Raw genomic sequence first — 16533 nt, forward strand, 5'->3', positions numbered from 1 at the left:
TTTAAAGCCTCAAAACGTAATACGAGCCGCTACAGGAGCAGCTTGAAAGTACTTTACTCTTGGGTCTTGCTATGTAATGAATTTCAACCTGATTATTATCTATTTATTGTTCCTTCTTTATCAACAAGTTTTCATAGTGGTATGTAAGTGGTTCCTTTTATTTATTTATTCATTCATCTATTTATTCATTCATTCATTCATTCATTCACTGTTTAACCTGTCAGTGAGCCTGTGATTTCCCGTCTATGTCTGTGTCCCTATACTGTCTTTGACTGTCCTGCGTTTCAATATATCTGTATGAACTGTCAGATGTCCTCTCCTGCTGCACAAAAATCTACTTGCTAAGTTAAAAGAGTGACTGATACTGAGCTTTAGGCTCAGACTATTTGCAACAGACCGATTTCCGAAGCTGTTCAGGTTTGTCAATATGTACTTTAGCAAACTGAAGATGTTTTGATTGGTTCCGTTTGCTGATGAAGGGCTTCTTTCTTGATGACTATAGGTGATGTGGTACAGGATGAAGGAGAGGAGGGGTAAAGATGTTTTCAAGGTGTTGGCGGACATGTTGGAAGAAAGCTCAATGTGGCCGCGTAAAACAACTGGACTCATGAATTCATAAAACTTGTTTAATGTTTTATTGGCTGTAGTTGTGTAAAGTTTGGATGGATAGATAGATAGATAGATAGATAGATAGATATCTTTATTGTTATTCAAAAATATACACCATTGGTCCATACAAGAACGAAATTGCTTTGCAGCTGACTCAGCAGAGGCTTTAAAAAGTGTCTAAAAAGAACAATAAACTATAAACACACAGTCACTGACACTGAGAGGGAGGGAAGCCACCGTCCTGCTGTGCTCCACCATCTTTGAATATGACTCATGTCCTCCTGCAGGGATCAGTGCACTGAACTCTGTGTGGTTCTCTGTCTTCAGCTGCAGGTTAATGTCACACACGTTCCATAAAGTGTGTAATGAACGCCGGCTCGTAGATAGACGGTGGTCAGGATGGAGTTTCCAGACTCTGAGAGTTCTTGTGAGATCTCTCCCTGAGGAGGAGGAGTTAAATAAATGCAAATTACAAAAGCTTGCATTTGCTGACATTTTAATTTGCTTCTGTAAAACTTAAGAATAACAACAGTTTTGTGTGTGTGTGTGTGTGTGTGTGTGTGTGTGTGTGTGTGTGTGTGTGTGTGTGTGTGTGTGTGTGTGTGTGTGTGTGTGTGTGTGTGTGTGTGTGTGTGTGTGTGTGTGTGTGTTCAGTAGAAGTGTTGCTTTGACTTTATAAGAGTAAAAAGATACGCAGCAGCGAGGGAGTTACAGGAAGTACTCACCTGAGTAAAGATGTTGTTCTTCGTGTACTCTACCTCTGCAGAGACAGAAGCAGACAAACTTCAATGTTCAATAAGCTTTTTTTTTTCTTAACAGGCTGAAAGATGCTGCAGGTGTCACACCACTAAGAAAACATCGACGTGGTCTGAAAATGTGTTTATTTTTATTAATCTCAGCCAGGACAGGGGAAAATATACAACTTACAGTATCACCGAGAACACAAAGTTTTCAACTGAAAAACTTGTGCTTCTTCTCCCAGTTGGCTGAGAGTTATTAACCCCACACAGTTTTATTGCCCCCTGCTGACCAATGCAACTAACTACATGAACACAAGAATAGATAATAAACACCACATACTGAATGAAATGTCATCTTAAAATAAGGTCACACACACACACACACACATTTTCTTTCGGGTGCTACACAGTCAAAGAAAAAGGAAATAAAAGGCTGCTGGACTGTGATTGGAGCAAAAGAAGGAAATATGCTCATGTGTTACATTAAGAAAAACGTCACCCAGAGCCAGATGTAAAGTTGGCAAAGCTCCACCCACGTTCATCTCATCATGGTGCAGCTAAAAAATAACACACACTGAGTTCAGGTGAGGACTACATTGGAATGGATGGTGTCACCTGTGTTGTGGTCAACTGCTCCTGAGATTAAAATATAAAACCTGCTTGTCCCAAATGAGTGGCAGTAAAAACGATGGAGGATGGAGAAGACAGAGAGCTGCTCAGCATTGTTATACATACATTGAACAAACGGTATCCAACCTGTAGTCCATTATAATCTGATGCATTAATATCAGATTTGCACGTCAAAGAAAACCAGAATCAGACACTTTGTGGAATCTAGAAACCTGAGCAACTGTTTCATTGTTTGGTGGTTTTACACACTGAACTTGAACTTAGGAGTGTGATGTGACCTGCCTGGAGGTGTGTCCATCAGTGTGTGGCTGCACTCTCATCTCTTTCTTTATTCATTTACTCATTTTATTCACCACTGGAGTCAATTATCACATTCAAAGATTTAACGTTAATAAAGATCTGTCAGTTTGCTTTGTGATGAAGAAAAAACAGAAAAGGAACCTGCCTGTCTGTCTCACTGTCGACTTCTTCTGGTGACAAAACCTCCAGATGGTATAAACAGAGAGTAACAAGACGACACCACACACGATGATGATGATGATGATGATGATGATGATGATCACATCTGTTAAAATCACACATAAACACCACAACTCACCAAACAGTCTTTGAAATATGAGTTATTGTTCCAGGTCAGGGTCAGAGGTCACTCACGATGTCTGGACACTGTGGAGCTGCTGGTGTTGACTCTATGGTTCAGTTGACAGAACGTCCTCACATCAACTGACACTGTTTTATTCTCTACAGGGTTTTCAGCCACACATTGAAGAGAAGAGTTCAGGTCCTGCTGGTAGAATAAAGTCAGAGACAGAGAGGCAGCAGAGAGGCTCTTCTTCTGGATCTTCAGGTCTTTGGTCCACAGGAGCGTGACGTCCTCCTGAGCTGAGTCCACAGAGCAGCTCAGAGAGCAGCTCTCAGAGCTTCTGTTCAATACGCTCACTTGAGGAGTCGGTACAGAGTCTGCAGAGCAACGACACAGAGAATCACATCCCAGTCAGGATACAGTCTGAATAATGATACAGAATTAATAATGATAGTGTACAATGAGAAGACTGCAGTAATACTTGCTGAATGGAGATGTTGTTTTATGTCTGGATGTTTTTTCACAGAGAGATTGATATAATGTAGATACTTCTCATTCTGTTCTCTTTGCTTTTTGGTATTTATACACTACTTTCTACTCTAATAAGTTAAATACTTTAACATGGCGCCTGATGAAAACTCCACCATTAATTTAGTTGCTCCTGCTACAATAAAAATACTCATTCTGTTTTCTGAAGTGACTTCAAGCAGAAAACTAATGTGCTGATATGGCAGCAGAATGATTATTGCAATGATGGACCATCTCCACCAATCAGCCCAGTTGAGGGTCTCCTGGTGTTAAAGTTGATCAGTGCTGTGTGTGAAGGCAGGTTCCACCCAGGACAGGTCAAGAGTCCCTCACAGGACAAACCCAGAGAGACACACATCACCAGACTGGACACTCAGATCAAACGTACCGTACACCATCAGTTTATACTGTACATTAACAGTTCTTCCTTCCTTAGAGTCAACTGTATATATCCCAGAATCATTCTTCTGCAGCCCAGTGAGAGTAAAATATCCTGTGTTCTGGTTCCAGTGAAGTCTCTTCTTGTACTGTTCTCCATATATCTCCAGCATTTTCTTCTCCTGCACCTCAGCAAAAATCTTTCTTTCATATAACAGAAATCCTTCCTCCTCCACCGCGTCGGGCAAAGTGATGTTTCCTCCTACAGAGGCTGTCAGGGTCTTCAGGGGATCAGCAGCAGATGAGATGATCACTGCATATGAAAAGCAAATGAGTGAAACCAATATACAAGCTAATTAAACTGAATAAAAAAAAATTTAAATCTAGGTTTGTTAGATTTTTGTTTTTACATTTGATAAATCTTTGCATTTCCACATTTGATATTGATCTATTCTGTTTCAAAGATGTATGTTTTTTTTTATTATTATTAAAGATAATTAATAGATTTAAGTAAAAATCTGCTAATAACCTGGTCCTGACAGCAATCTGGAAAGAATAATATGGACATGACTACCGGTAAATAAATAAATAAAATACATATTTTTCACAAGAAATATATCTGAATATATTTATACTTATGTCATTTTAAGACTTATTAAACAATTGCTACTCCATGTTTAAATGAACTGATAAATCTGACTGAAGCCTCTGTAAAAAATATAAAAATAGAGATATCTCCTTCTTACAGTTCGGGGAAAGAATTTAGAAATGTAACTCTCTGATTTGAGTGGTAATTGTCACTACTTCCCCCAGGACAGTACAAGGCGACCCTCTGCATTTCTGTCCTTTGCTCTTGTTTAATAGTGGCCAACAGAAACTCTCCTTTAACTTCCACTTTGCCCTCTCAAAGGAGGGAAGCTGACAGATTTGTGTCGAACAACAAACAAAAAACTCACCTAAACAGATGAAGGAGATCGATCCATGGGGATCCATCATTGAGCTAGAACTGAGGGTCTACAAAGTAAAACCAGGGTGGGGCTGATGTTAGATCAGGAAGTAGATGAGTAAGATTCAGGTGCAGAGCAGAAAATGAGGGTAGGAGGAGAAAAAAGAGAAATGAGTGACACAAAGACCAGACCAAAGTCAATAAAATAGCTATCTATCCATCTATCCCTGCTGGTGACAGATGCACTGTCCTCTGTGTAAACCACATCATGGTTTTTACCACTGCCAGATAGAAAATGACTCTTCCTGTTCCCTTTCGAAGCAGAGGAGTGGCATTTCTCTGGCCTCACGCTTCACCACAGTGCTGATAGAAATGAGTCGTCAGAAGCATCTTCAGCCCACAGCTTCCCCCCAAACAAGCAGGTTTCTATCAGAGCTCACCTCAGAACATTGTTCTCATGCAGCCTGCAGCCCATCAGTCACTTTTACACTCACTTTATTTCCTTGTTTGTTGTGTTTTGTTTTCAATGTTATTTTGGGAGTTTGTGATTAACAAAAAAGAGAAAATCACACTGACTGATGAAGAGTTGAATATTAATTCAGACATGCTATCAATAAATAGTTTTATTGTCATTGTCAAACAGATACAACGAAATTGTGTTGGAGCAACATAACCAACATAGTATGTTATAAACAAACAAAAACAACAACAAAAAACGTGCATTAATGGTGCAAAATGGTGCCTGAGGTCAGCAGGTGAAACCTCATTGCCAATAGAGAGTGGAGGATGATTGTTGTGTCTCTTCTTGGGGGAGTCACAATAATCTTCTTGGTCTTCTTGATGTTCAGTATGAGATTGTTACCCACACAACATGACAATAGATGTTGCACTTTGGTCTAGTATTGCTTCTCATTGTTGTTGTTAATGAGTCTGAGCACTGTGGTGTCATCAGCACCGGGTATGTGTTTTCCCTGTCAAAGTGACCATAAAATAGGTTTCAATCCTCAGCTTGGATGGCATCAGCTGAGGGATATGTTGTTGTTGCTTTGTATGCATGTAGCATAGCATGTGAGGTTTGTAGAGTTGTTAAAAGTGGCTTCAATACACCTCCCGTGTTGTTGTTCGGCAGTATTGATACCCTTCCTCAGTGCTATCCTAGCTCTGGTGTATGCTCCAGGGTCCCAAGAGCTAAGTGCCATGTTCCTCGCTCAGACAAGTTGTTCCTCGCTCGGACAAGTTGTTCCTCGCTCGGACAAGTTGTTCCACACTGCGTGTCATCTAAGGTTTCCTGTTCAGAAACACACAAAATTGGTTTAAAGGGGACATATCATGCTAAATCCACTTTTTTTAGCCCTTAAATGCATTTTGTTGTATATTTAGAGTGTTTAGAAGTACAGAAAAGTTCAAAGTAGTCTCTTCAGGTGCTCCGTTGATATCTTTATATTCTGTTTTGGTCATATTTTGCGATCGGTTTCGATTTTTCTATTCTCTATTACGTTTTTTGAACAATGACGTCACAGTATTCTCAGCGGAACTGCCAAATTAGGACATCGACATTTCGAGCAATCCGCCATTTTTGTTTCTCGCTGCGATTTTGTAGTCCAACCGAAGTTACGAGAGGATAAGTCGAAATGTTCGGTTGTTGGATGTAGTAACCCACAAGCTTCGTTACACCGTCTCCCAGCATCAGAACCTTTTCGAAGTGCCTGGTTGAGTTTTATTTTTCACAGAAATGTACCCACATCTGTGAGTAAGGTCATTTGTGTGTGCGCGAAGCACTTTAAGGACGACTGCTTCAGCAACCTCCGCCAGTATAAAGAAGGATTTGCCGAAAGACTTGGTCTGATTGAGCGGTCAGTTCCTTCTATCTATGGAGACGACGAACAGAGCACTTCGGTAAGCTGTTTATAACGCTAAAAAGTGTGATGATAAGACGTCCCTGTCATTGTTTTGTTAGCATTAGCAGTTGCACCGTCTTCATATGTTAGCGCTGTGTGCTCGTTTTAGATTATAATGTAACTTCTGTGTTAAATAGTCGTTGTAATACAGGCAGTATTGTAGTAGTGGGCATGGATGGAGAAGTTAGTGTAAATGTAGTAACACACCATTGCGTTACATCCATATGAAGACGTTGTTCTGTAGGTGCATCATCGTCATTTTCATCTCGCTCCGCCGGGTCCGACTCTGGCTCCAACATGTATGGCTGGATGGACAAATATTCCGTTGTTGACATTTTGTAAATAATGTGTGAATATAAAGTTTCTGCGCCGCTAGATAATTGTATCTGTTCTATCAAACTACAAAGATGGCCGAACAGGGTGACGTTGAACAGGGTGAGTGTCACCTCTGCAACCTGGAGAGGAGGCGGGGTATGAAGTGTCTCATTTGCATTTGAAGAGACAGCCCCAAAACGAGTTGCTCTCAGAAGCGCATCAGAAAAGGGGTTGAAAAGGGGCCTGTGGAGCTATAATAATGAGGAATTCAGACCCAAGCATTGCAGTTTCGCGTTGTATAGACCACAACTGCATGATTTATATGTAAAAAGGAAGGATTTAAAAGCATGATATGTCTCCTTTAAAGGAGTCATATCACACAACTTTTCAACACTTTCACATGGTTCCTATTAGTCCAAAAAATTGTATTCAAAGTTCTTTTCCCCAAATCCAGCTTGTTCTTGATTTTCAGCGAGTTGAATATTCGATCATTCGAGCTGCATTCAGAATCTGCTGGGTTTCAGGGAGTTGGACTGGCTCCGCCTCACATGCCCATCTTGGGAATAGGAGGATGTGCTTCCTCTCCTTATGCCATGCGGTATTGTTTACATTCTATCTGTTGTTATGTCATGGAGAAACCCAGCGAAACCATACCAATATGATCCAGAATCTAACCCATAAAGAGAAGCTCCAGAAGAAGTCCGACTCTGCTGCTGCGGCAGGAGGTTTCAGAATGGTTAGTAAAACATATTGTGTGTCTGCATATGTTAATAAGCTGCACTGGATATTTACTTTCCAAAGAAATGTGCTGTTTTAACGGCAAATAAATTACTATTCAGACCACCCTGAGTGACTATGCGCTTATCTAACTATGTGCATGCCACACTGAGATCAGATAATTTAATCATCCTCCACTAATGATCATAATTAGTAGCGGAGATTAGTAGGAGAATATCCTGAGCCCCCATTTAATAATAGAATATATAAAAAAATCACCACACAATTATCAAGTCCATACACAGACCTCAGACTCTGCAAAGCCTACATTTGATCTACAGTCTCTCTCAACAGTATCACAGAGAACACAAAGTTTTCAACTAACGAAATGTCTTCTCCCAGTTGGCTGAGAGTTATTAACCCCACACAGTTTTATTGACCCCTGCTGACCAATGCATCTAACTACATGAACACAAGAATAGATAACAAACACCACATACTGAATGAAACATCATCTAAAAATAAGAATGGACACACACACACACACACACACACACACACACACACACACACACACACACACACACACACACACACACACACACACACACACACACACACACACACACACACACACACACACAGAGGGTCATGTTCACCAGGATCCAGCAGGAATCAAGTAACGAAGTACAAAAGCGCCATTACCTTACTTAAGTTGAATTATTTATAATAATAATAATACATTTAATATATTTTTCAACTCACCCAAGGTCACTTTACAAGAAATAAAAGCATAAGAGACAACATTAAATCAAACCATCAACGTAAAAACAAGTGAAGTGCCCAACTGGGGAGTCTTGATTAGACGTTTTAGGTATCTATACTTTACTGGAGTATTTATTTTTCTGCCTACTTTTTATTTATACTAGCTGTCTTGTTTCATTTCGGCTTGTTTGGAAAAAAAAAAAGAAAAAAAGAAAAGAAGAATAAATTGCGCCATGATTGGATGAGAGGCATTAACATTCCGACACCCTATTGGTTGGTAAGCAGATCCACCGCCCCTGAACAAATGATCCAGCCAATCCCGTGCATGTATGCTAATTAGCCATGTGCCCAACAGAAGGATGACGTAAAGTAGAGAAGTCCTACTTAAAAAAGCTCATGGCACACTTTGAGTTTACATCCATAAAGGTGTCACTCAGAGATGAAGATTCTGCTGCAGCACAGTGGACCCGCTCACAACCAGAACAGAGACTCTACATAAAGACGCAGCAGCTGTTGAGGTGAAGCCAACGTTAGCTGCTAAAGGCTAATTTTTCAATCAAGAGAGAGAGAGAGAGAGGGGGGAGGGGGGGGGGCTGGGCTGTTTACACTAAAACCTTTCAAGTGATATAGTAAAAACAGACACAAAAAGCAATGTAGTTAGCATGCCAGGCCAGGAGATGGCACTGTTGCTTGTTTTTTATTTTTAACCACACATACATGTGTGCAGAGAACAATATGCAATAAACGTTAACACAGTGGATGGTACCCGACATTCCTATAGACAGACGATGAACTGAATGCTGTTAGACATGAGTCTCACCTATATAACTACCAATATGGACTATAAAACCACCAATGTCGACTATATAACTACCAATATGGACTACAAGATTAGAATGCAGACTGGGAGATATGCCACCCCGGAGGCTGGCATGTATAAACCGGTGTTGTGTGAATGGACCCCTAAACTCAACAAAGGTTTTATGGTTATACTCGTTTTCGCTGTTGTGTAAACGGGGCCAGAGAGAGAGAAAGAGAGCGAGACAGAGAGAGAGCACCAGCTGTAGTGATGTTTGGCTTGTTGTGAGCTGTCTGTCTAAAAGCCTCTGCTGTGGTGCTTTTTTCACTCTTATTGATGGCCTGTTTACATGGTCTGGCAAATCTGCTCTGTTTTTGTGTTCAATTTTGTAATTGTTTGTAATGTCACAGGATCAGTCATATTGCTGACTCATATACAACTGCACTGATTGTGTGCCGATATTCTATGCCTGACATTTATTCAGTCGATTGCTCTTGCGAATTCTCTAGATTGTCACCAATTGTTGTTGTCTGCATCGTAATGCATGATTTTGCCACTCCTTACTATAAAACAATATGCATACATATTACGAATAGATTACCAATGTAGCATATTATATCAATTCTTTACGGATACTAAAGGATATCAGATAATCAAAAATGGTTAAATGGATGTGTGTGTGTGTTGTCATGAAAGCTATAGACTAATTGTCTTGGCTTGCATCCATGAAATATTGTCATGTTATAGGCCAACTGCATATTGGCAAAACTTTTATCAGTATTGCACAACAATTTGAGATGGGAACCCCCGGATGTTAATGGGTATAATTTGGATCCAAAAACAACACATTTCAAATGTGCTGCAAGCTCTGCATGCCCAAGTACCACGAGCTAATGGCTTCCAAAATATAACATTATAGTCATTATGGCATTTAGAAAAGCGTTGGTTTGTTGGAAGTTGGGGTCGTGCACTATAGGCCACTCTCTTAAGCTGGTTTTGTGCTGATTGGCGTTTTTTTCTTCTTCTTGATATTACTTTTAATTTCATACTTAAGTAGTTTTGTACTTTTATGCTTCTACTTGAGTAAAGAACTTGAGTTGTTTCACAAAGTACTTTCAAAAGACAGTGTACCTATACATCTACTTAAGTGATGAATGTTATGAACAGCATGATAACTACACCGTTTTCAGCATTTCTGCTGTTTCTGTGTAAACGGACATTATTTGCAATACGTTGCCGTGTAATGCAAAACTTTCCTGAAGCGAAAACACACCAAAAAATGTGTTTTCAGAGTTACACTTTGAGTGGTTCTGAGGACCGTTGTCGTGTAAACCGGCACATGGGATTATAAAACCTTCCAAAAATATTAGATTTACATTGTTTAGAGAAACGAATTAACACAAGTGGTGAAGTGTTTTTAACATTATATTTAGTTACAGGATGTAAAAACGTTCTTTATCCCTCAAAACACCCACATAGTTCAAAAGATTTGAACTAATGTCCCATAAACAATAAATACATTCAATATTTGATTTAAATGTTTCAGCCTGCATGTACGCAAGCAGGAGGCCTTTTCTTCTTCTGCCCTGTTGGGGCAGATCTCTACACTGACTGCATGGCCTGCAGAGGGCAGCATGGCAGATCAATTGGAGCAGCCAGAGAGTCAATCGCCTCAGAATACTGCAGACAAACATGCTTGTATTTTGTAATAATGAAGCTTTGAGTGTGTGTTTGATAGGAAATAATAAATGATAATATCTGCTTCGACACAGCAAAAACAAACACAACAAACTACTGAAAAAAATTAACTAATTTGTAGTTACAGAAGCTTTCTTCCCTAAACTCTTGGCTGGACGTCAATGCTCTAATTCTGCATCATGAGATAATTCATCACAGTTTGTCTCAGCCAGACACTACAAAGTTATTTTGTTCCTCACAATGATCCAAGTTGCCCTCTGCTCTGGGGAAAACATGACAACCAGTGGCACAAACATGGCCCCCAGTCTTATTTATTCTGCAAGATGATTATTGGTTTGATGTGATGGATTATGTCGCTCTTATTAATAACCATGTTTAGATCACATATCAGGTGTAATTACTGTCTTTGAGGAGTGTCAAACATATGGCCTGTGGGCCAAAACAGACCTGCACAAGAAGGGTCCAGTCTGTCCCAGAGGAAGACATGACTAAGTGTGAGAAATCATAAAGACGACCTCACCGGAAAAGTTTCTATTTAAACAACTACTGCTTTGTAGAAAGGTGTATTATATGGAAAGATTTTGTGAGTATACACAAAGATGAAGGAAAGGAGTATTTAGTTGTTCTGTTATTCAAACGTTAGAAATCCCATTTACTTTCCTGTTTCAGCTTATTTAAAGGGGTCATATTATGAAAAATTCACTTTCAAAAGGTTTTCCAACTGTAATATGCGTCCCCATACCTGGGAATGACGCCCCCCTCTCCCTTGCTTATTTCAATTTTTGCGGAGTGTGCTTCAACGAGCCAATCAGAAATCAAACCCTATATAGTGTCATTGGGGGGGTTCAGCTAATCCCAGTCAAGTTGTCCTCTCCATTTGACCCTTCCACAATTAGGCAACTCTGCTCTGGCACATGGCGCCACGAGAGGAAGTACTTTTTCTTTCGGGTGCTACACAGTCAAAGAAAAAGGAAATAAAAGGCTGCTGGACTGTGATTGGAGCAAAAGAAGGAAATATGCTCATGTGTTACATTAAGAAAAACGTCACCCAGAGCCAGATGTAAAGTTGGCAAAGCTCCACCCACGTTCATCTCATCATGGCGCAGCTAAAAAATAACACACACTGAGTTCAGGTGAGGACTACATTGGAATGGATGGTGTCACCTGTGTTGTGGTCAACTGCTCCTGAGATTAAAATATAAAACCTGCTTGTCCCAAATGAGTGGCAGTAAGTTCTTGTGAGATCTCTCCCTGAGGAGGAGTTAAATAAAGAAAAATTACAAAAGCTTACACTTGCTGACATTTTAATTTGCTTCTGTAAAACTGTTAAGAGTAACAACAGTTTTGTGTGTGTGTGTGTGTGTGTGTGTGTGTGTGTGTGTGTGTGTGTGTGTGTGTGTGTGTGTGTGTGTGTGTGTGTGTGTGTGTGTGTGTGTGTGTGTGTGTGTGTGTGTGTTTAGTAGACGTGTTGCTTTGACTTTATAAGAGTAAACAGATACGCAGCAGCTGACGGTGGTACTCACTGTACTTACAGGTTAATCACCAGTTACACATTCACCTGAGGGAGTTACAGGAAGTACTCACCTGAGTAAAGATGTTGTTCTTCGTGTACTCTACCTCTGCGGAGACAGAAGCAGACAAACTTCAATGTTCAAAAAGCTTTTTCTTTTCTTAACAGGCTGAAAGATGCTGCAGGTGTCACACCACTAAGAAAACATCGACGCGTCTGAAAATGTGTTTATTTTTATTAATCTCAGCCAGGACAGGGGAAAATATACAACTTACAGTATCACCGAGAACACAAAGTTTTCAACTGAAAAACTTGTGCTTCTTCTCCCAGTTGGCTGAGAGTTATTAACCCCACACAGTTTTATTGCCCCCTGCTGACCAATGCAACTAACTACATGAACACAAGAATAGATAATAAACACCACATACTGAATGAAATGTCATCTTAAAATAAGGTCACACACACACGCACACACACACACACACACACACACACACACACACACACACACACACACACACACACACACACACACACACACACACACACACACACACACACACACACACACACACACACACACACACACACACACACACTTTGTGATGCTTTGTGATGAAGTAAAAACAGAAAAGGAACCTGCCTGTCTGTCCCACTGTCGACTTCTTCTGGTGACAAAACCTCCAGATGATATAAACAGAGAGTAAGACAACACACACGATTGGGATGAGGATGATCCAATCTGTTAAAATCACACATAAACACCACAACTCACCAAACAGTCTTTGAAATATGAGTTATTGTTCCAGGTCAGGGTCAGAGGTCACTCACGATGTCTGGACACTGTGGAGCTGCTGGTGTTGACTCTATGGTTCAGTTGACAGGACGTCCTCACATCAACTGACACTGTTTTATTCTCTACAGGGTTTTCAGCCACACATTGAAGAGAAGAGTTCAGGTCCTGCTGGTAGAATAAAGTCAGAGACAGAGAGGCAGCAGAGAGGCTCTTCTTCTGGATCTTCAGGTCTTTGGACCACAGGAGCGTGACGTCCTCCTGAGCTGAGTCCACAGAGCAGCTCAGAGAGCAGCTCTCAGAGCTTCTGTTCAATACGCTCACTTGAGGAGTCGGTACAGAGTCTGCAGAGCAACGACACAGAGAATCACATCCCAGTCAGGATACAGTCTGAATAATGATACAGGATTAATAATGATAGTGTACAATGAGAAGACTGCAGTAATACTTGCTGAATGGAGATGTTGTTTTATGTCTGGATGTTTTTTCACTGAGAGATTGATATAATGTAGATACTTCTCATTCTGTTCTCTTTGCTTTTTGATATTTATACACTACCTTCTACTCTAATAAGTTAAATACTTTAACATGGCGCCTGATGAAAACTGCACCATTAATTTAGTTGCTCCTGCTACAATAAAAATACTCATTCTGTTTTCTGAAGTGACTTCAAGCCGAAAACTAATGTGCTGATATGGCAGCAGAATGATTATTGCAATGATGGACCATCTCCACCAATCAGCCCAGTTGAGGGTCTCCTGGTGTAAAAGTTGATCAGTGCTGTGTGCGAAGGCAGGTTCCACCCAGGACAGGTCAAGAGCCCCTCACAGGACAAACCCAGAGAGACACACATCACCAGACTGGACACACAGATCAAACGTACCGTACACCATCAGTTTATAATTTACAAAAACAATTCTTCCTTCTTTAGAGTCAACTGTATACATCCCAGAATCATTCTTCTGCAGCCCAGTGAGAGTAAAATATCCTGTGTTCTGGTTCCAGTGAAGTCTCTTCTTGTACTGTTCTCCATATATCTCCAGCAGTTTCTTCTCAAGCACCAGAGCTAAATTCTTTCTTTCATATGACAGAAATCCCATCTCCTGAATAGATAAACAGCGAAAGTTGAATTTTTATAAGTTGTCTTATCTTTATTTAAAAGGTTAATTATTGTTCATGGCTCTAAGCAAATTTATTTGGTTGTGTAAAAACCAATAACTAAATAATTCTGTCCATTTTAAAGTCAATAATGACCAATTAAGCAACAACTTGCCAATGTTATAAACTATTTGAGACAATTTTGTTGCCAATAATCTTGTCAGTCATTCCTTAAATTAAAACAGTATTAAGGTCGAATTTTAAAATCATTACCAAATGTGAATGTATTATTTGGAGTCAATAACATAAAAAGGATACATAAGCAGGATTTTATTCATTAGAAATAAAAGGGTTTTTTTGCACCTTTTGTGTATTTTCCTAAAAAAGCATTAAAAGTGGAAGGCATAGTCGTCATATAATTTATTGAGGAAAAAGGTTTGCATCACTCTCTTGCAATTTCATTAGCGCATTAGATTTAATGGGTTCGCCCAGGGTGTAAAACCAACCAGGTTCACCACTGACTACAATAATAGAGACATTTCCAAACACTGAACACACAATTCAAAGTTATGAAGAAAAAATCCAACGTACCGTACACCGTCAGTTTATAATCTATAAAAACAATTCTTCCTTCCTTCGAGTCAACTGTATACATCCCAGAATCATTCTTCTGCAGCCCAGTGAGAGTAAAATATCCTGTGTTCTGGTTCCAGTGAAGTCTCTTCTTGTAATGTTCTCCATATATCTCCACCAGTTTCTTCTCTTTTACCAGAGCAATAGCCCGTCTTTCATATGACAGAAATCCTTTCTCCTGAATAGACTCAGGCAGAGTGATGTTTCCTGCTACAGAGGCTGTCAGGGTCTCCAGTGGATCAGCAGCAAATGAGATGATCACTGTGAAATAAAAACACATGCATCCATCAGAAGGACAATAAGCTGCAATTTAACAAGAACTGAATCAGAAAAGCTCCATCAGCCTCGTAAACTTCTGCAGGTCAAAGTGGAGCAAAGAACTTTATTGTCTGTGAGAAGAAAATCCTCCATCAGAAGAGGTGAACTTATAAATACGATCCAATTCTGTCTGTTTTCTTCTGCCTGCTCTCTGTGTGATGATACCTTCAGAACCAAACATTTGTTTGATTTTATAGTTTATGTGAATTTATTGTGTATTTCAAAACAAAATGAATGAAAAATGAAATTAATATACAAACTAAATTTAAATAAAATAAAATAAAGCAAAAATCTGTTCATAAGCTGGACAGCAATCTGCAAAGAATAATGTGGAAATGAAAAAATATATAAAAGAAACTAAATACATGAGTGTATTCAGACACAAATCACTTACAGACTTATTTGAAAAACATTTTTGTTCAATTCAAATGAAGAGATAAATCTGACTGAAGCCTCTTTGCAGAGAAAATAAAAATTTAAATATCTTGTCTGCTGCCTTTAATAAAGATACGTGACAATAAATAAGAGCAATGAGCATCAAACAGAATAAAAACAAATGAAACATACTGCTTTTCCCTGTATTTATTTGACTTCTGAAGCTTCTATTGCCTCGTTTCTTCTCTTAAAACAGCCTGTGTGTGTGTGTGTGTGTGTGTGTGTGTGTGTGTGTGTGTGTGTGTGTGTGTGTGTGTGTGTGTGTGTGTGTGTGTGTGTGTGTGTGTGTGTGTGTGTGTGTGTGTGTGTGTGTGTGTGTGTGTGTTTTCACACTTTAAATTCTAATTTCACATTTTATTTTGTCACACAAAAGAGAAAACGTCTGAATATTTCAGACAGAATTAAAACAGGAAACTTAACCACTTTTTCCTCTGAAAGGAGGGAAGCTGACAAAGGATTTGTGTGAAGAAAACAGAAAACTCACCTGAACAGAGGAAAAAGAGTGATTCTCGAAGTTCCATCATTGAGTTAAGGAGTTTGTAATGAGAGTCCACAACAGAAAGACCCAGAGTGGAGCTGACGGGCTGATGGAGATCAGGAAGTAGATGAGCAGCAATCAGCAGCAGGGCGGAAATGGAAGTGAGGAGGAGGAGAAGGGGAAAGAAATGTCCTTTATTTGTCACAAATAATTCTTCTAATGTTTAAAGCACCTGTTCTCCACAGCGAAACGACAATGTTAACAACAATAGTAGATGAATAAAATTGAAAGAACCTCTATATTCCTGCTGGTTACAAGTCCTCTGTGTAAACCACATCATGGTTTCTACTGCTGTCAGATAGAAAATGATTCCTGTTCCACTTCAAAGCAGCAGAGCTGCGTTTCTCTGGCCTCACGCTTCACCGCGGTGCTGATAGAAATAAGTCGTCGGAAGCATCTTCAGCCCACAGCTTCCCCCCGAACAAGCAGGTTTCTATCAGAGCAGCGTTTTCGTGCAGCATGCAGCCATTCTTACATTCAGTTTTTCTTGTTTGTTGTGTTTTGAAGGTTTTTTTTTGTGAGTTTGCGATTTAAAAAACATGAATAAAAATCACACTGATTAAGAGTTAAATATTCAACAGTATATTTTATGAATATTCCAA

General features: G+C 39.7%; 1 protein-coding gene across 1 annotated transcript; it reads right to left on the reverse strand.

The window, feature by feature from the left end:
* Positions 1 to 620: 620 nt before the first annotated feature.
* On the reverse strand, positions 621 to 4672 carry LOC308109268 (CD48 antigen-like). Its single transcript, XM_080462729.1, has 6 exons — positions 4425 to 4672; positions 3479 to 3781; positions 2634 to 2939; positions 2425 to 2544; positions 1335 to 1369; positions 621 to 1049 (listed from the first exon to the last, which is right to left on the reverse strand). The coding sequence occupies exons 1-6, from the start codon at positions 4462 to 4464 to the stop codon at positions 933 to 935; spliced, it is 921 nt and encodes a 306-aa protein (XP_080318855.1). The 5' UTR covers positions 4465 to 4672; the 3' UTR covers positions 621 to 932.
* Between the last annotated feature and the right edge of the window lie 11861 nt (positions 4673 to 16533).

This window comes from Lipophrys pholis (assembly GCF_963383615.2).
Source record: "Lipophrys pholis genome assembly, chromosome: 5".
NCBI lineage: Eukaryota > Metazoa > Chordata > Actinopteri > Blenniiformes > Blenniidae > Lipophrys > Lipophrys pholis.